Here is a 19,702-nt window from a genome sequence, read left to right on the forward strand (position 1 = left end):
TACCACCTGGAAGGTACAGCCAGATCAAAATGCAGCAGCAATGGTACCTGTTGGCATTCCTATGTATCACCTCTGCTTTGCAAGCTGCATTGGCTGCCATTGGGTTTCAAGTACAATTCAGTGTTCTGGTTATTACTTATAAAGCCCTGTATGGTATAGAGGCCTGGAGATCTGAGGAAACCACTTACCCCCAATTGTTCCTGCCAATCTAGTTTCTTCTGGCAGACCGGGTGTGCTCCAGGTTTCCTTTGTTAAAGATTGTCATCCTTCAGGATTGAAAAAGCATACCTCCTCTGTCACAACGCATTCACTCTGGAACAGCTTCCCCACAAAGGTAAAGATGGAGCCCTCTTTGTAGAATTTAAGAAAGCCTTGAAAACCTGATTTTGTGTCACTTTTGAATCATTTTAGTCCAAAATGTATGGTTTGTGTATCTCTTCATAGAATTTGTTCTTGGTTTGTATATTGCCCAGTCCATCAGAACTACAATACATTTAAATGAATAGATAAAGCTATAAAAAGGATCCTTTTCTAAATGAAGCTGTCAGACTCTATTCATCGTTGTATTGTACAACCTTGGGATGTAATGGAAAGTCAGATTTACCCTCTGAACTACAATTTGTTTCCAGCTAAATCCAATCTCTAATTTGCATATAAAGCAAATTAACTGTGGTTGTTTGGGCTTTTGGAAAAAAAAAGTAAAACCCTAATCCTTGTTACTTGCCCAACTGTGGTAGAAAATTACAGATTCAGTGCCTCAGTCTCTTACTTAAATGATCACAAATAGATGGGCATTGCTTGAAAATGTAAATTTATCTTCATACTGAATACCCTGGAATTACAACCTCGTTCTGATAGCCATCACTGGGTAGACTCAAGTCACTGAATTGGTCATTTTGCCTTTTCTTTCAAGTCTTTAATAAGGCTACTAAGACAGTCTGGACTACAAAAATCCAGACTGTCTTTAGATAACAGCATAATTAGAATTGTGTGTATTTGATTGCTGCCACTTTTACTGCTCATCAGGACTGAGCAGTTTTATGGAGACCTTATTTCATGGAAGCAGTAGGCAAAGTGGAATTGGAGGCTCTTTTAAGGGAGCTGTTTGTCATGTGTAGAAAAATTCAGGACAACTTGAATGTATTTGATTCGTCTTGATGTTCACACACACCCCTTTAAAAAATAAATAAATCTCCAAATAAGATTCATGCCAATAGGTGACTGATTACAAGTACTCTGACCTTATCAAAGGGGTGGGGAAGTTACACACAGTATTGTTAATCACAGAGCAGTCTGCAAAGCGCTTAAACTTATGAGCTTGTCCTTCAGCCCCTTCTGAGATGGAAAATCCGGTTTTGTGGTTAATAGCTGTATTTCCCTTTAAGTTTACACCCATGGGGTTGGTCTCCTGAACTATAGCACTCTGCTGTCACTTAAGCCTACTTAGTACCCTTCAGCCTGAACTTGCTTTGGATTACAAAAGCAGTCTGTCATTCAAGTTGCCATGCAGGGACATTGACTGTTGTTTTCCTGTCACTCTTCCCATGCAAAAGAGAAAAGAAAGGAAAACCTACTTCTCTACATAAAGTCTGATCTCCTATGCATGTGGAGGAGAGAAAAAAAGGCCCTGGAGGCTTAAAAAGCAACTGAGAAAAATGGCTGCAGAAGATGGGAAGAATACAAGCCTCCTCCAGGAAGTTTGGAAAAGAAAAGAAAATGCCATGTGTGCAGATTGCGGGCAGCCTGGTAAGTAAAGGGGGAAATGGTGGTGGTAGCAGAAATGAATAGCTAACAAAAATAGCTCTTGGAAAAAAGCAATTGCAGTAATTTGGAAGAAATTCAGATGGAGGAATTATGCCTGGCATTTAGGACAAGGAAGAGATAGTTAATATTGTGTGATTTCTTAAATATGTCATAGAATTCTGTGTATGCTGTATATTATACATTAAATATTTTGTTCTACTAAAGATTAAGAATTCTGTAACTCTGCAGACAATAGTAGCTATCTAAACTGGAATGTGCTTGCTGTTGTCTCTGTGACTTTCCATTCAGTGATGAGAATCTATGGCAATCTAGACGTTGCTGAACTACAATTCCAAACGGCCATCATTTTATTTATTTATTTTATTTATTTATTTTATTTGATTTGTCAATTGTTTACAAGATAATAAGTATAAGTGTATACATAGTTATGAATACATGATATGGGTACATATAAGAAAAATAAAAGAAAAATAAAAGAAACAATAGGACAGGGACGGTAGGCACGTTGGTGCGCTTATGCACGTCCCCTAGAGACCTCTTAGGAAAGGGGTGAGGTCAATAGTAGACAGTCTAAGGTTAAAGTTTTTGGGGTTTGGGGAAGAAACTACAGAGTCAGGTAGAGTATTCCAGACATCGATCACTCTGTTGCTGAAGTCGTATTTCCTGCAATCAAGCTTGGTGCGGTTAACCTTGAGTTTGTATCTGTTGTGTGCTCTTGTGTTGTTATGGTTGAAGCTGAAGTATTCATTGACAGGTAGGACATTGCAATGTATGATTTTATATACCATGCTTAAATCAGACCGAAGATGGCGTAATTCAAGGTTTTCTAGTTCTAGAATTTCAAGTCTGGTGGCATAAGGTATTCTACAACGAGTAGATGAGTGGAGAACTCTTCTTGTGAAATATTTCTGGACTTTCTCAATTGTGCTAATATCAGATACGTAATGTGGGTTCCAGACTGATGAGCTGTATTCAAGTATTGGTCTAGCAAATGTTTTGTATGCTCTAGTTAGTAGTGTGATATTACCAGAGAAAAAGCTACATAGGATTAGGTTAACAACTCTTAATGCCTTTTTGGCTATGTAGTTGCAGTGGGCTCTAGCACTTAGATCATTAGAGGTGAGTATTCCAAGGTCCTTGACAGAGCTTGGATCATCAACAAGATCTTGACTATTCAGCTTGTATTTTATTTTCTCATTTTTTTTGCCAATATGTAAGACAGAGCATTTATTTGTTGAGATTTGAAGTTGCCATTTGTTTGACCATTCTGATACATAGTCGAGGTCTTTTTGAAGGGTAGCAGTATTGTCTGTAGTATTGAACAGCTTTACATCATCAGCGAAAAGAACGCAGTTGCTCTTAATATGATCACAGAGGTCATTTATGTAGAGTATGAAGAGAGTTGGTCCTAGAACACTGCTATTGACAGGTACAGAATTTGATAGGACGCTCCCAATTTTGACCATTTGTTGTCTGTTTGACAGGAATGCTTCTATCCAGTTATGCAGTTGTCCAGAGATACCATAGGATTTTATTTTTAGTAGTAGTTTGTCATGTACCACTGAATCAAAGGCTTTACAGAAGTCTATGTAGATTGCATCTATTGTTTTGCCCTGATCAAGTTGTGTAGTCCATATGTTTTTGCAGTGTAAGAGTTGCAGATTACAGGATAGTTTTTTTCTGAAACCAAATTGTTTATTGGAGAGTAGGTTGTTTGTCTCTAAGTGGAGGATGATGGATTGGTTAATAATTGATTCCATGACTTTACAGGTGACGCAGCATAAGGAGATTGGTCTGTAATTTTCAACTAGGCTGGGGTCTCCCTTTTTGAAGATGGGGATGACCGTGGCTTGTGACCATAGGTTAGGCAAGGAACTGGTCCTGAAAGATTTTTCAAAGATTATGCTTAGAGGTTTGGCTATGGCAGTGGGTAGCTTTTTTAAGAAGTAGGCACATATTCCATCCAGTCCAATAGATAGAGATGGTTTTAGATTGCGAAGTGCTTTTTCAACATTGTCTTCTGTAAAATCGATATGTATTAGATCATTGTAGTTATCTGTGGTTCGGCTAGGAAATACTGGGCATGATCCATTGCTGTTTACAAATACTGAGCCAAAAAATGTGTTAAAGATGTTGGCTTTAATGGTGTCGTCGTTGCAGTCTTTACCGTCATGATTGGCCATGCTTCCGATGGGTGGTGGGATTTGAAGTTCAGCATCTGGGAGTAAGTAGGAAGAAAGATTGCTTCTACCACCAAAGAATAAGAGTGAATTCCTTGTAAGATAGAAATGAAGAATTGTAATACTACTGTATGGAGATTGTGGAAGCATGAACTCACTGGATTTATTTAAGTGAAGAATTACCACCCAGGTAGAGACAAATATTTGAAGGTATCCAGTTTTTTGAGGTATTGGAGAAAAAGATTGGTATACTGGGGAGATTTTTTTTTCCAACTACAGGAAATGGATGTAATTAAGAAAACCTTAAGTATTGGGGGTGGGGGTATGTGTGCATCCTGGAGATGGCATGTACATTGGAGGTTTAACAAACCACTTGGGCTGCAGGGCTGGGTAGACTTGGAACTGATGCAGGCCACTGAAGAGCCACACATAATAAAACAATGGAATACTATCTAATAAAATCTTTTGCAGAAGGTATTTTTTTAACCTTCGATATTATAATTAGAAACAGCAGCGTGCAGCTTTTTAATCCTATTTGCATTGTTTATAGCTTCGGTAATCTGGATCAGAAAGGACAGAAATGTAACAGATCAAGCCTTTGTTAGGACGTGGAGTTAAAGCCTTTTCCAATTCTCTGATATCACCATATTTTTGCCAGGCCCTTAACGGGAGTTCCTGCAAAGTGCAAGAGGCTAATCTGGGATTTTGATCTATTTTTAAAGTATTTGCAGAGACTTGCCTCCTTAAAAAAAAGGTTTAGGGGATTTATATTTTTATTTTGGATAGCACAAATCTCACCCTAAAAACTACCCCCAAATAGAACAAAAAGGAAGTTTAAAAAATTCTGCCATACTCATTCCATGACATCACAGTACTGTGCGGCCTATACATCTCCAAGTAGGACTCCGAAAAGGCCCCAAGGAGGGTCCACCAGTTTGCACCTATTAGCTAGAACCAGTTGTTAACATTCTAAGCAGTTGGAGAACTGGTTGTTAGAAGAAATTACTGGCCTAATCCTGTAAGGAAGGCAGGAAGGAAACATTCTGGTGTTGCTTATAGAAACTGCCTCTCCGTTAACCCTTATTACATTCTTGGCAGGACTAGACTTCCTGTCTCAGGAACTTCTCTGGAGTTTTTTTTCCTCCTTTGCTGGTACTTTGCTTGTGTGGAGTGACCATTCAAAGTTACAATGGCACTGAAAAAAGTGACTTATGACCATTTTTCACACATATGACTATTGCAGCATCCTCACAGTCACAAGAGGCCAGACGAGGAGATGTGTGCCTTGGTGTGACTGATGTTGAGTTGGCCATGCCTAGCCAGTCTCATGACCACCAAGCCACGCCCACCAACTAAGCCACACCCACAGAACCGGTTGTTAAATTGAATCCCACCCCTGGGTCCATGTCAGTTCTTGACTGATAAATAATCTTGAGACATTAGCTTGAGGAACGGTGTTGCAACTCACAGTGACGTAGGAATAATAAGTAGCCGTGATAATTAACTGACAGCTACTTGGACCTTAAGGAACTTTAGCTCTTTACAATTTATTGTGATGAATTTCACAACAGTCAGTCCATAATCACTGATGTTGTTTGATTCTGTTCAGATCCTTGCTGGGTCTCCTGTACTTTGGGTACTTTCATCTGCTGTGAGTGCTCAAAAATACACTATCAGATCCCTAACATAAGTGAAGTTAAATCAGTAAAGAAGAACTTCTGGGAAGAAAGCCAGATACAGGTAAGTGCTATCCTGAGAAGTTTCTTGGCCTGCTATTTGTTTTAGTCATGTAACCATATTTTCTCTCAGAGGCATTGAGGGAAGCAGGTGGCAAGAGAGGGAAAATTATTTTTTTCATAAATTGCACCAGCAGGGAAGGAATTATATGCCACGATTTTAGACAAAGAAACTATAAATTCCCAGTTCAGCTTTAACTGCAGCAGCTGAAGTCCTTTTATTTACAAGTCAGATACTTTTCAGATGTGGCTGTACGCTAGAAGAATACTTTTCTTACAAGATCAGGGATATTGCTTTGCTGGCATTCCAGCATGCCTACTTCAGATTTTTGTTTCCTACAGTTAATGGAAAGAGATAGTCACTAATCTGGACAGACTGACAAATCAGGTCTGTTTTCAGAAAATTAACTGCCTAACTTGAAAGACTGCTGAGGGCCACAGGCAATTCTACTGCCTCATACCACTCGTGTCTTTGAGCAATTTATGAAGCAAAAGGGTGTAGTGGTGTAAGAATTCAGAAAAGGGTTCAAGAAAACCCCCTCTCAATCTCAGATGCTGTTAGGCCTTTGATGTAGAACAGGTCAAGAAACAGGTGCAGTAAAGATATTAGGAGTCTGTTTTATTGTAATAAGGTAGCATAACAGTATCTTGAAAGGCTGTCCAGATTTTTCTCTGTCCCACCTTTTCGCAAACAAAATTACGGGGCGGTTACTTTGATTTTTCTTTCTTTCTTTTTTTGTGCCTTGATTCTTGACAACTGCCTGGATGTGTCCCTGCAGTTTTCTTGACAAGGTTTCTTGAAGTGTTTTGCCATTGCCTCCTTCGTAGAACTGAGACAGAGTGTCTATCCCGAAATCACCAAGGCAGGATTAGAATTTGCAGTATCATGGACTCTAGACTGATGCATTAACCACTAGGCTAAACTGTTCTCTTTCAAGACTGTAATCATTTCTGAAAGCTGCCTCTTTAATGACTTGCTTCTTCCTTCCAGAAGGTCAGCTCTGGATTCCTTTACAGGAGCTAATTGGCAGAGAGAAAGTTTTCTACAGAATATGAGGATTGAGGATAGTTGGAGCTTGGATAACTGAGAGGCAGAATGCTCTCAGCTCATCTTCATGCTACTAATGAAGATCATTTCTGTGCAAAGGGAGATGACTGAGAGAATTGCTTTTTCTTGCTTTACAGTTTCTGGCCCAGCACGGGAATGCACTGGCCAAAGCAACGTACGAGGCTCATGTACCTGCTTATTATTACCGTCCATCTTACAATGACTGTCAGTAAGTGCAATAACTCTTGATTAGAGAAGGTACAGGAGATTGGGTGGTAGGCATTCTTGGACTTCTCTTACCAGCTTAATCACTTGTGGTGATGTCTCACAGAGTCCTGAGAGAGCAGTGGATACGAGCCAAGTATGAACGGAAGGAATTCCTGGAGCCAAAGAAAGTTCCTTATTCTAATGGTAACAATTCTATGGTAGAATTTCTACAGTACTTTTATTTATCATTTATTTATGCAAAGGTATATGCCTTTTGTCTTAAGCAAATTAAAACTTGGGAAATATTTTTTTCCAACAGCATGTTGGAAGCCCTGAGACAAAGCCCAGTGGGAACTGCTTAAAAATAATTGGACCCAGACATTTAATTTGATACCAATAAAAATCTATCTCTGAATATACACCTCTGCTTAAATGGAAATTAAGGCTGAGTTGTCAATTTTGCTTTTATACAAGACTCCTGAAATATATTAGTGTTGTTCATATATGCTAAAGTATTATGTTTTTTATGTTGGTTGGTTGGACAAGCCATAATGCTCTGGATCGCAATCAAGACAAGAGGTAATAGATGCTATCAGGTTCACATAAAATGCTATGCCCAAAGCAAGCAAGCAAATAAATTACGACTTCAATTTATGTGTGAAATGCACCATTCGGACTAATTTTCAAAACTGACTGTAGGAGCTATCAGAGAAGACAGGATGCTGCTATGGAGCTTACAATATAGTCTGGGTAGCAAGTATCAGCAGGATGAGAGATTGTAATTCAAGAGAAAGACTAGAGTTTGGTGGCAAAATATGTGGTTTGAGAAATTGCCAGTTTCCATTCCTGGCATATTCTTGTAGCCTGGCGAAATTGAAACTTTGGAAATGGCTGCCCATCTATGCCTAAAATACTAGGCCAAATGGTTTAGTGCTATGACTGATTGCCGCTGTACTTATAATATCATAGTTTTGTTGCTGTTTGCAAGCAAAAAACACAGAAAGCATGTAGTAGCTGGTTTGGTTTAGTGCCACTGTAAAAGCTCCTTTGTTTTCAAAAAAAGAGTTTCACACACCTGAAGAAGGGAGAAGACAATTGCAGAGTCTCAGAGATGGCGGTACAGGTGTAGTTAAAGCTGATCCCATATCCCACATCGCTTTCTGGAGGAATTAATATCAGCTCAGACATCAGTTAATCAGGGTTTGAATAACATATTAAACCATATCCACAACAAACATCATAATTAAGTTTCTCATTTAACCAAAATGGCCCAGAAGGCCAAGTTACCTTCCATGGCAGAAGGCAGCTGCTTATGTTTCCAATGCTTAAGCAAATAGCAGGCATACAGTTCACTTTTCAGAAACCTTCCTTTTAACAGGCCCACCGATAGTTCATAAAGTGGTATTGTTGGCGTTACTGGTAATACTTCACTCTTGTCCAACATAGGAAGTGTCATAGTGTGGCAGCCTGCAAAAGTGCAACAGGAAGAATTCTAGCTCAATATTTGTGGTCTATGCATGTTAGAAGATGTGAAATTACACATCAGAGGATTTGAAGACTTTCTCATGGGGAGACAGGCAGAGCAAATTTAGAAATAAAAAATTAAACATTTTTTCCCACATTCGTTACTGTAGAGCGTCCCCAGTTGAATTACTAGTACTGAATAAGGTAATAAAAGCCCTGCTTGTACAGGCTCTTAACTAACAACAACTTGTACAGGCTCCTAAATAACTACAATTAAGGAATAATAAGGAAAAGGGACCTCTTGCAAAATTGTGTAGAGTTTAGAGTAGAGAGATCAAGGAATTGGCCTTGTTGAAGTTGAATCAGTTTTGTTCCTGATTCAAAAGACGAAGTAGCACGATGAGAAAGAGTTATAGGTACACAACAATTTAGAATTACCATATCTGGACTACAAAAAATTAAATGGCCAGAATGAGATACTGGTTGCTTGAATTTTAGTAGCTGAAATATGTTAGGCCTAGTTACAGCTTCTATGAACCTGGGCACTGTGGCCTGTAATTGGAAGTTACAGGATTATAACACAAAACATCTGGAAGTACCAAGTATCATCGTTCCAAATAATGAACTCCAGGCAGACAAGACTCTGACAGTTCGTTCAGTTTCAAGAAGCTTTTTATTGAATACATCGTATCGGCATTCAGAAAGGTGAAGCTAGCTCTAAAGGGTTCCCACGCTTAGTAAGTAAAGGTAAAGGTTCCCCTCGCACATACGTGCTAGTTGTTTCCGGCTCTAGGGGGTGGTGCTCATCTCCTTTACAAAGCCAAAGAGCCAGCGCTGTCTGAAAACGTCTCCGTGGTCATGTGGCCGGCATGACTAAATGCCAAAGGCGCCCTGAAAGCTGTAACCTTCCCACCAAAGTGGTCTCGATTTTTCTACTTGCATTTTTATATGCTTTCAAACTGCTAGGTTGGCAGAAGCTGGGACAAGTAATGGGAGCTCACTCTGTTATGTGGTGCTAGGTAATGGGAGCTCACTCTGTTATGTGGTGATTTGAACTGCCAAACTGCTGACCTTTCTGATCGACAAGCTCAGCGTCATAGCCACTGAGCCACCCATACTTAGGGATAGTTAATAGAATAGAAATGTCCCACTCCCCTGTGTCCTTTAGGTCTTGTGGGCCAATCAATTCAGGCACAAGTTCCCACTCGGTTCTGGCAGGTGTCTATTGACATGGCCTTGGTTCACCCGCCAGCTGTTAGATGTTTTCACTAGTAGCTGAGACATCACATTCCTAAGTTCCCCCATCCCTTCCCCCATGAATGGCAACCAAGAAACGAAGCAGGAATAAGCATGAGAAAGAATGGCTTCAGCTGAAGCCATTTTGCAGGTTGACACCAAACGGGAAAGATTAGGCCAACTGGGTGATTCTGACTTGATATCACCCTTCTGCCAATGTATATACAGGCAATAATATTTGCAGTAATGAATTTAGCCTTAATGTGGTTTTTTTAAAAATGTGGTTAAGCATATTGTCAGAAGCTAGTTGCAGTTTATAACCTAGGCTTTAGGCTTTAATCTGATATTGATAATTTGATAAATGGGCAGTTCTCACGTAATGGCCAGTTGCTTAGCAGCTGTTTGACATTGCAGTGGACCCCAGAAAAGGTATTTACAACCTGGATTTGAAGTTCAATGTTTGAAATTGCAAATGTTTGCTCCTCAGTCATGTGATCACATTTTGGGCTCAGCAACCAGCCTGCATTTATGGCTGTTTGCAGGGTCCCACGGTCACATGACTGTAATATACAACTTCTTTTTTTGCAGGAAACCAGTTTTTAATTCTGGTTGCTAGCAAGAAGTGTTCTTTGGGTATAATGGGCTTGCTTCACAACCACTGTTTTGCTTAACAAGTACTCAAAAAAAAGTTGTAAAATTGGATTGATCAGGTGAAGACTCACTTAATGATGGGGAGAATTTAGAATGTAATTCTGAGCTTAATTATAGCCATAAGTCAAGGACTACCTGTGTGACCTAGCCATTGTGACTTCATATATCAAAATTAAAAAAGATTTAACACAACCAACTCTGCAGCTTGCATTTCTTCTCCTAGGCCTGAAGGAAGGGATCCTGTGGAAACGAGGCCGAGATAATGAGCTATATCAGCCACGCAGATTTCTTCTGTCTGAGAAAGAGAGATGTCTGAAATATTTTGTCAAACAGGATGTGCGTAACAACCAGCTTTTAAGTGACTCTTCTATGCTGAGTAGAGCCTTATTTAGGGTCACAGAATCATTTGATGTCTCTTCAGTTCCTTTTCTTTCGTATTTTCAACTCAGCTTCCTGCAAGAACTAACTTTTTAAAATTCATTGGGGACAAAAAGATATTTCCTTTTTTTAAATGGGTGAGGGCAGAGATAGAACTTTGTAACACTCTATGTCTATCCATTAATAGCAAATGGATAGCAAAACAAATAATAGCAAAACCACTTTCTTCTCAGGCAAAAGAACCCAAAATAGAAGTTAAAATCGACACTGTCAATGCCATGTTCCAGACAGAAAAAATGAGGCATTCCAATGGTTTGCAGATCACTTATCTTAAACATAACAAGACTCGCAACATCTTTGTTTATCACGAAGATGGGAAGGTATGAGGATCTGTTGTATATGTTTATTGCACAGCTATAGGAAATGATGGAAACAGTCTGAGATGTTGCTGCAATCTTAAAACGGTACATTTAAGACTAGAGCAGGGCCAGATCATTCCTGCTTCTTGTGTCTTTTTCCTGTCTTCAACTCTTCCCTAGAAAAGAAGTCCTTGAAATGCAAGAACTCTCCATTCATCATGACCTATTTATTGCCAGTAAATATATGCATAGTTGGATGCCTAATAAAGAAATTCTCTTTAGATGAATCTTCAGCAAGCTTCTCCAGAGCATGTTTAAAAATTTTGCAGAGTTTTATACCTAGCATATCTAAAGATCGTTTTTTCTTTTTCTCTTTTAATTCTTTCAAAGCTTTTTCTTTGTGCCAATAATTAATTTAAGAAAAAGGAAATATAGTTAGATGCAGACATATTACAACAAATTTGTATTCTAGTGTATTCTATGAATTCCTTCTGGAAGTTTCTATGGAGATTCTCAGTCATCCAGGTCATGGTTGTCCCAAAGATGCTTTTTTCAAGAGGCAACTGGACTTTCTGGTTTTTCTTTCAAGACATTTTATTTCTCATGCAAGAAGCTTCTTCAGCTCTAACTGGATGGTCCCACCATCCAGACAGAGCTGAAGAAGCTTCTTGGATGAGAAGCAAAATATCTTCAAAGAAAAACCAGAAAGTCCAGTTGCCTCTTGAAAAAAGCACCTTTGGACCCTCTGGAAGTTCTTTATACCAGTCAAATAAATTCCATAAGTAAACTGAGAATTGTTTCTAAGTAATCACCTTAAGACCAAGTTGCCAATCCTATTTTAATTTTTAATGTGCTTTTTCTCTTCCTAGGAAATTGTGGACTGGTTCAATACAATCCGTGCTGTAAAATTCCACCACCTTAAAGTTGCCTTTCCCGGAGCTAGTGATCAGGAGGTAAGAATCTTGCTAAACTGGACAGCTTATTAACAAAACGATATTAAAGATGATGTAATTTCCTTGTGACATAACCAGTCTAATTATTTTCAGATTTTGGGCTATCTCCGTGAAATGGGATAATCATATGTCTCTGGACTCATGCATGTTTTCTTCTCTGCCCAGCATGAATAGCTGGATAAAAAAACAATTCATCCTAATCTTTAATTGTTGAAAGTAGCTAAGGCATTTTCACAGGTAATCCTCTTCTTCTTTTTTTTTTTTTTGCTGCAGCTGAAAACCCGATTGACAAGAAATTTCCTAAGAGAAGGTTATATGGAAAAAACTGGACCCAAGGTACAACTACTTATTGCTACTTATTACTTTGTTGTTTTTTGTTACCATTTACCAAAAAAAAAAAAAACCCAATAGAAGAGAATATCAGTAGCTCGGGATTAAAATGTGAAGTCTTGATGTGTCTGATCTTGGTTATTTGCTTGCAGACATTTCATTACTCAACTAGATAACATCATCTGTGCTAGTGAGTATAAGATCTGCTCCCTGCTTATTTATAGTAGCTTGCCCTGCCAATGTTGGGGTGTGTGTAATTTTGCCCTTGGTAGTTCCTTGATTGAGGTATTGTTTCCTGCTTTCTTGTCTAGTGTTAATCCCTGCTTATCTGAGTATCGGTTACTGGAGAGGATGTGTTTTGGTCTTTTTGTTTCCTTCTTTTCATTTTGTTTCTTTTGAATGGTGTGTAAATCAGCAGTGGATCCTACCTGTTTCACTACGGGTTCGGTGATTGCTCGTGTGTGCAGGCACACCTAACATACGCGCATGCAGCTTTCCTCACACCAGCTAAGGCCTGTAGCGCCAATCAGCTGAGAGGATAAAGAAGAGAAAAATGCAGGGACCGGTGGGAGGGCCCATCCTGCGCTTTTCTCTACTTTCTCCTCTCAGCTGATTGGATTTTTTTCCTCCTCTCAGCTGATCATCGAGGATTTTTTTTTTTTTTACTACCTGTTCAGCCCAACTGGTCCGAACTGGTAGCGTACCATCACTGGTGTAAATGTGGTTTATTTCTATGTGTCTATTACTGACTGAAAGTCTTTGATATATGAAAAGAAAAGGAGCATGAAAGACAAGAGTGTTCAATGATGTGGAATTCCAGATTTTCATAAAATTGACTATTTTTTTTACTAAAGAAAGTACAATGTTTTTGAGGTGAAAAGCCTCACGTTATCTTTGAGCAGGATGATGATGGTGGTGATTACCATTACATACCATCAAGTTGTTGTCAACTCTTAATAACTATATAAGTAGATTTTCCCCAACATGATCTGACCCTAACCTGGACCTTCAGCTCTTCCAATAGTGCATTTATTGCTACTGTAACTGAGTCTACCTATTTGGCTACTGGTCATCCTCTTCTTTTTCATTCCACTTATCTCAGCTTTTGAGCCTTCTGCAGAGCATGACATCTTTGCATAGGTGTCCAGATAGGGTAATTTGAGCCTCAACTTTTCTTCCACGATTGAGAACTCTTGAGCTGATTTGTTCAATAAATCATTTGTTTGTTTACTGGTCAGCCAAGAAGTATTGAAAATATTCTCCAGGGTCTTCTCCAACAGCAAATATCAAAAGTATTATAAGACCCAGACTCCAAAAAATGGCTGTTCCAGGACTAAAAATGAATTTCATTTTTTGACTAAATTCAACTTCCTGTGTTGACATTATACACACTAAGCCATGCGCCATGGTTATTTTAAGTCACAAAGTCCATTCTGGTTTAGTATTATATGTGAAACCTTTATTGCAATGTTCTTGGAAAGATTAACTGGGAAATGTAACAAACAGCACCAAAGAAAACAAGTAAACCCAAGATAGCCACTCTAGAAATTGACTCTAGCATAGGTTAGGAATTGAAGTTGTTTTTAATGCTGCTTCCAAAGAATTGACCAGGTGAGGGCTCTCTCTTCTTATAAATGTCTGTGGTTGGTTTTCACAGCAAAAGGAATGTTTCAAGAAGCGCTGGTTCAGTCTAGATCACCGAAGGCTGATGTACTTCAAAGATCCTTTGGTAAGCCAGTAATTGATTTTGCCTTTCCTCTCATCTTCCTGATTTACTGAGGTATTTAAATATATGTTAGTCCAGCTGAAACATGGCCATTTTGTTGCTTGAAATAAAAATAGGGTTATTAGTTTTTGAACTCACTCCTATAGCTACCTAAAAACACCTATATTAAATTTCCTATTTTTTCCACTTGATTTTTTGCATATCAAACCTCTATTAAAAGCAGACCAGAGTGTTTCTCCTTTTATTGGTTGTGTACTCTAAGTTAGAGAGAAGAATTGTCTCCTCAATTTGCAAAGTTGGAACAGCCTTTCCCAATTCAGTGCCTTCAAGATGTGTTTGAATTGCATGTCCCTGAATTTCCTACCAGGATATTGAAGTTTATTCATCTTTGATTTTCATATGTTCCATATATATAATCCATTATTAGCCCCAAAGATTGAGGAGAGCTTGTCAAGAGCCCAACTTTGACATTTTCCATTCCTAACTTCTTGTACAATCAAGGAAGATTTTGATTGCTGGGATCCTGAGGGCTCTAATAGCTCAGAAATTTGAAAGGTTCTTCCCACCCAAGGCTAAGAAATTACCATCTTTAATCCCTCAGTGTAACACGTAATCGTCAAATGAGTCTATAATAGAAAAAGAAAAGAAAAATATAAACAATATATACGTATATTTAAAACAAAAAAAAGGCCATCAAATTTTTCAACTTTCAATTTCCAAACATTACGGCTGCTCAAAAGTTGTGACATGCCTTGGGGATTGTAAAGATATTTTGGTTACTTCAATATAATTTAGTTTGGTAAATAATTTCATAAACATCATAACTTTTTAACATTTGATTTGTTTCATTTTGGGCATTTAAGAACAAAAATAAAAAAACTATAAAAATATACGTGTTACTGTTACAGTGAGATGTAAAAGTGACTCTGTTTTGAAATAACAATTTAAAATTTGCACCAAAGGAATCATATTGGTCAATCTTTTCATTAGCTCACCAGTCATTTCAAAGACTAAAAGTGAACAAATTTCTTCAGTCCAGGATTTTAGATCCAAAGTGATAATTCCTTTTCAGCTGCATCCAAAGCTCTTTTTTTTTAAATCAATGCATTATTTTATTGCCTTTCAAATAATGACAAAAAAACATAAAAATACATACATTGTCAAAGAAAAAATACACATTGTAAAATAAAGTAGGTTTGAAAAAAGATGATAGTTATATGAACCTATTAGAAATATATATGTACTTGAGTGATTGCATTAGATAGCTTTATATAAAATTGTAACTGTTCACTGCTAAAACGATGTATTATGGCCTAGCTACACCCCAAGCTTGAGAATTCAAAATTGTTTTTAAAAAATAGATTCTAATTTTTGGTGTATAGTTTAGCTTTGCATTAATATGTGTAAACCTTATTTATCTTCCCCAAATAATATTAACAATAATATAATGGCCTTAACACAGAAGCAATTCATCAAAGGTTTCTTGTTTGTGTTTAATTGACTTCTCCACGAATGTTTAAGAAGGGCTGTTAGTCAATCTTTTTAAAGTACAAAAATGTATGAAGAAATGGTTCTGCTGTTGTTTCAGTTCTTCCAGCTGCTACTTCTCTTCCTAAAGTTAGAATGTTGTAGCTAAAGTATCGGCAAATTTCTCCCTTCTCACTGATGTCCCAGGAGAACAACCAGAGCACTTTTGGCAGCATTCTGTTATAAGTTATAACTATAGTCTAGAATCCCAAAGTTACTTTTGAGGCAGATGTTTTTTTTTCTTATCCCATGCAGGATGCTTTTGCTAAAGGTGAGGTTTTCCTGGGCAATGGGGAACAAGGATATAATGTCATAAAAGGATTGCCACATGCCATGCAGGGTAGGTTCACCTGGAAACATGGCATAATTATTGTAACTCCTGACCGCAAGTACATCTTCACCTGTGAGACAGAGAAAGAGCAGGAGGAATGGAAATCTGTCTTCAGCCATGTGATGGAGCAGCCCATGACGCCCCAGGAGTATGCAAGTAAGTTTCAAGAGGATATTTTCATTCTATTCAGCCATGAGAAATTGAAGACAGGGGATCGCCCTAAGGTGGTTGCTGATTTTTCTCTTGGTGTCCTTCCCCTTATAATTTGGTAAATTAAAAAAAATGAATTAAGAAGTAAGGCGTGGCAAGTTACATTAAAAACTGTGTATCTTTGTCAGTGTGTGTCTCCACTTGCCTTTAAGTTAAAAGGTTGGCTTCTGTTGACTGCCTTGAGAAATCCATGCAGTTTTTTGGGCAAGATTTTGGAAATGGTTCTCCATTGCCTTCTTCCTAGGACTGAGAGGGTCTGGCCCAAGGTCACCCAGGTAGCCTTTTGCTTAAGACAGAACTCAGAATCTCTCAGTTTCTAGCGTAATCTATTACACCAAACTGTCTCTGTGGTAAAGTGGCAACCTCTAATAATATTTTAAGGCTCAAGTGGACCCTGTAAGCTTAATGGGAGACTACAGCTCAGTGGCTTGTTTGTGACTATGCCAATGTACCCAGAAAAAGGACCAAGGTAAGCAATGGCAGTCGGGAGAAGATGGCAGGTAGCATTTTCTCAAACGAATGTTTTGTAACTGGTTCTGTCCCCTATGGAAGCTATTTTGTGACTATTGCAAGATTCCCCTTTACATGCTCTGAACACTCTAAATATACCTACCAATCAAGTGTTTCTCAACCTCAGCAACTTTAAGATGTATGGACTTCAGGTCCCAGAATTTCCTAGCTGGTATGTTGTTTACGGAATTTTGTGAGTTGAAGTTCATGCATCTTAATAGTTGCTGAGATTGAGAAACTCTGAACTGACCCATAAGAAGAGCTCCATTTTTGCTGACAGAAGGTTGCAGGAGGCCGTCACAACTGAAAACAGAGCTTGGGAGCCTGTTTTCACTGGCATAGCGTGCAGGCCACCACAGGTGCCCCCGACAAGAATGATGTCAAGCTGGCCACACCCACCCTGGCCATGCCCACTCTGGCCCCCCGAGGTCAAACACAACCCTGATGAGGCCCTCAAAGAAATTGAGTTTGACACTCCTGGCTTAAATTATTATGCTTTCACTAGGCAAGAGGGTCTCTAAGGTAAAGATAAAGGTTTCCCTTGTCCAGTTTTGTCCAACTTTACATGGTGGTGTTCCTCTTCATTTCTTAGTCATGGGAGCTAGCATCGTCTGAAGAAACTTCTCTGCTCACATGGCCAGCATGACTGTACGACGAGGCGCATGGAAGGCTGTTGGGTAATAAAATGCAGCTATTATCTCTTGCTGCCACTAGGCACTGCCCACAACCCTTTGTCTCTTCAACCAACAGGGCAAGAAAAGTAATTCTAAAATAAATTATGTCATATGCTCAGCAATAAAATAACTGTATAGAGTTGCAGAATTATCACCCCCCCCCCTTTGCCTATGGCTATTCATATTTGCAGCGGACGTGGTGGCTCTGTGGCTAAGATGCTGAGCTTCTCAATCAGAAAGGTCAGCACTTCAGTGGTTCAAATCCCTAGCACCGCGTAACAGAGTGAGCTCCCATTACTTGCCCCAGCTTTTGCCAACCTAGCAGTTCGAAAGCATGTAAAAATGCAAGAAGAAAAATAGGGACCACTTTGGTGGGAATGTAACAGCATTCCGTGTGCCTTCAGTGTTTAGTCATGCCGGCCACATGATCACGGAAACATTTTCAGACAGCGCTGGCTCTTTGGCTTTGTAGCTGAGATGAGCGCCAGCCCCTAGAGCTGGAAACAACTAGCACGTATGTTCGAGGGAAACCTTTACCTTTACTATTCATGTTTGCCATAGTAGATTTATAATATAATATATTTTCTTTCTTTCTTTTTTTTTATAGTTGAAGCTAATTTCAGGATCAAACATTAACATCTCTGGGGAACAGTGAGTTGCTGCTAGTTTCTTGGTCTACAGTTTTTGGATAACAAAGAAGAAAAGACATTCTGGAGTCACAACAGCCTATGCATTCTCTCAGAGCTGGAAGAAGTGTTGAAAGAAACAAAATCCATCTAGACAGCCCTCTGCCAAAATACTGCTGGACACCTACTCAAAATCGCTTATCATTTTGATCCTAAACGACACTTGGTATGGAAATAAGCAGCACAAAGACTGATGTAAAGCAGCTGATGGATGCTACTGCCATGCCCTACAATAAATTGAATGGTTTGTTTTTTATTGACCAAAATGTTCATATTCCTATTTTGTGCTACCACTGCCTGCTGCAGATTGGCCACTATTTACTCTACTTGCTTGGTATTATGATAGAAGCAAAGCAAATTCTGAAACAAGAGGAAGGATCATTCGCCTGGAAAGTAAACTTTGCACACTTCAAAAATGGCTTGGAATTATCTCAGTTTGTCTTTTTTAGGCTTCCATGCAACCCTTGAAATATGTCTGTTTTAATTGTTCGGTTGTGATTTTTAAAGCAGCGGAATCTTTTTTTTCCTCATACACACACACACACACAAAAATAGCAGGAAGCTTTACTAAACAGTAAAGAAGTGAGGTAGGTGCAAGATTCATAGCACATTTATTTCAAAACATTTTCAAAGTTCCTGGAAGCTATGTCAAAAGAAGAGATTGGAGGAATTGGATATGTTTAGCCTTGAAAATGAGGGTGGTGGGTGGGAAACATGATAAATGTAAATTTCTGAAATTGGTGAAAAGATCCTGTCTAAATTAAAGTAGAGGAAGAATCATAGAAATATGAGGCTTGCTTTAATATGAGTTCTTGCATTGATTGGGAGGTGGCTTTGATTGTTTAAAAGCTGCTTTAAAATTTATGATTCTCCGAACCTCATTACATCTGTCACAGACCACTGAGCATCCTGATTAGATCAAGACAGATATCGGGTATAATTTGATTAAAAAGACCTGTATTTTATTCCAGATATATTTAAAATATCTTAAAATTACAGTGCTACACAAACAATTCTGTGTGTTCCATTTTTTAACACGTAAATTTATCGAAAGGGGAATTCTTTTCAGTGTCAGCCAACCTTTTCTGTTATACCACAGAAAGTTGTGTTGATTCCACTAACTAGTTTGTCTTATTCCATCCTAGCCCTCTTAATTTTCTATTTTTATTCTAAGACAATTAAAGACATTCCTTCTCTATTACAACAATGCACAAAAAGGCAGAAACGGGGGTTGGAGAAAGCAATGGAGAAACTGACAGAAAGCCGAAGGAAGAACATGGGGGTTAGATGGGCGGGAAGACATCAGGGTTTAAATATGCCGTGTCATTCTCCATTAGCTAACAGTCCACTAGTTTTTGCTGAGAATATTAGCATTTGAGTGTGAAGCGGTGAGCCAGACACATTCCTCCTCTGTAAAGGGGAATGCTATTTTTGAGTAGGGGACGGGGCAGCAGAAGAGATGAGGAAGAAATCTGTTGGATTACTCCGAGAGGATGGATTTGCATTAATGGGCTAGCAGATGAATACTGGAATACAAAGAGAAATTAAAGACTCACAGATGCACAGAGGACTCAATCTTTGGAGGTAGAAAACAGAAAGAAGAAACCATACTGTTTCATTCATAAAGTGCAATGGATGTCCTTCTTTCAGTCGTGGTCTTTCTCTAAGGAATGATAAGAAGCATGGCTGAGCAGGATGTGCAAAGAAGGCGGTTGCCATCATTCCTTATGAA

At 38.7% G+C, this 19,702-nt stretch overlaps 1 protein-coding gene across 1 annotated transcript; it reads left to right on the top strand.

Annotated features, from left to right (window-relative positions):
- Positions 1-115: 115 nt before the first annotated feature.
- On the top strand, positions 116-18,983 carry LOC113433371 (arf-GAP with dual PH domain-containing protein 1). Its single transcript, XM_026695936.2, has 12 exons — positions 116-334; positions 1,554-1,746; positions 5,554-5,684; positions 6,866-6,957; positions 7,060-7,139; positions 10,510-10,622; positions 10,898-11,044; positions 11,893-11,976; positions 12,250-12,312; positions 13,964-14,035; positions 15,815-16,046; positions 17,892-18,983. Exons 2-12 carry the CDS (start codon positions 1,656-1,658, stop codon positions 17,918-17,920), a joined length of 1,134 nt encoding a protein of 377 aa, XP_026551721.1. The 5' UTR covers positions 116-334; positions 1,554-1,655; the 3' UTR covers positions 17,921-18,983.
- Positions 18,984-19,702: the final 719 nt, after the last annotated feature.

This window comes from Pseudonaja textilis, chromosome 5 (genome assembly GCF_049901715.1).
Source record: "Pseudonaja textilis isolate UNSWEBS1 chromosome 5, rPseTex1.2, whole genome shotgun sequence".
Lineage (NCBI taxonomy): Eukaryota > Metazoa > Chordata > Lepidosauria > Squamata > Elapidae > Pseudonaja > Pseudonaja textilis.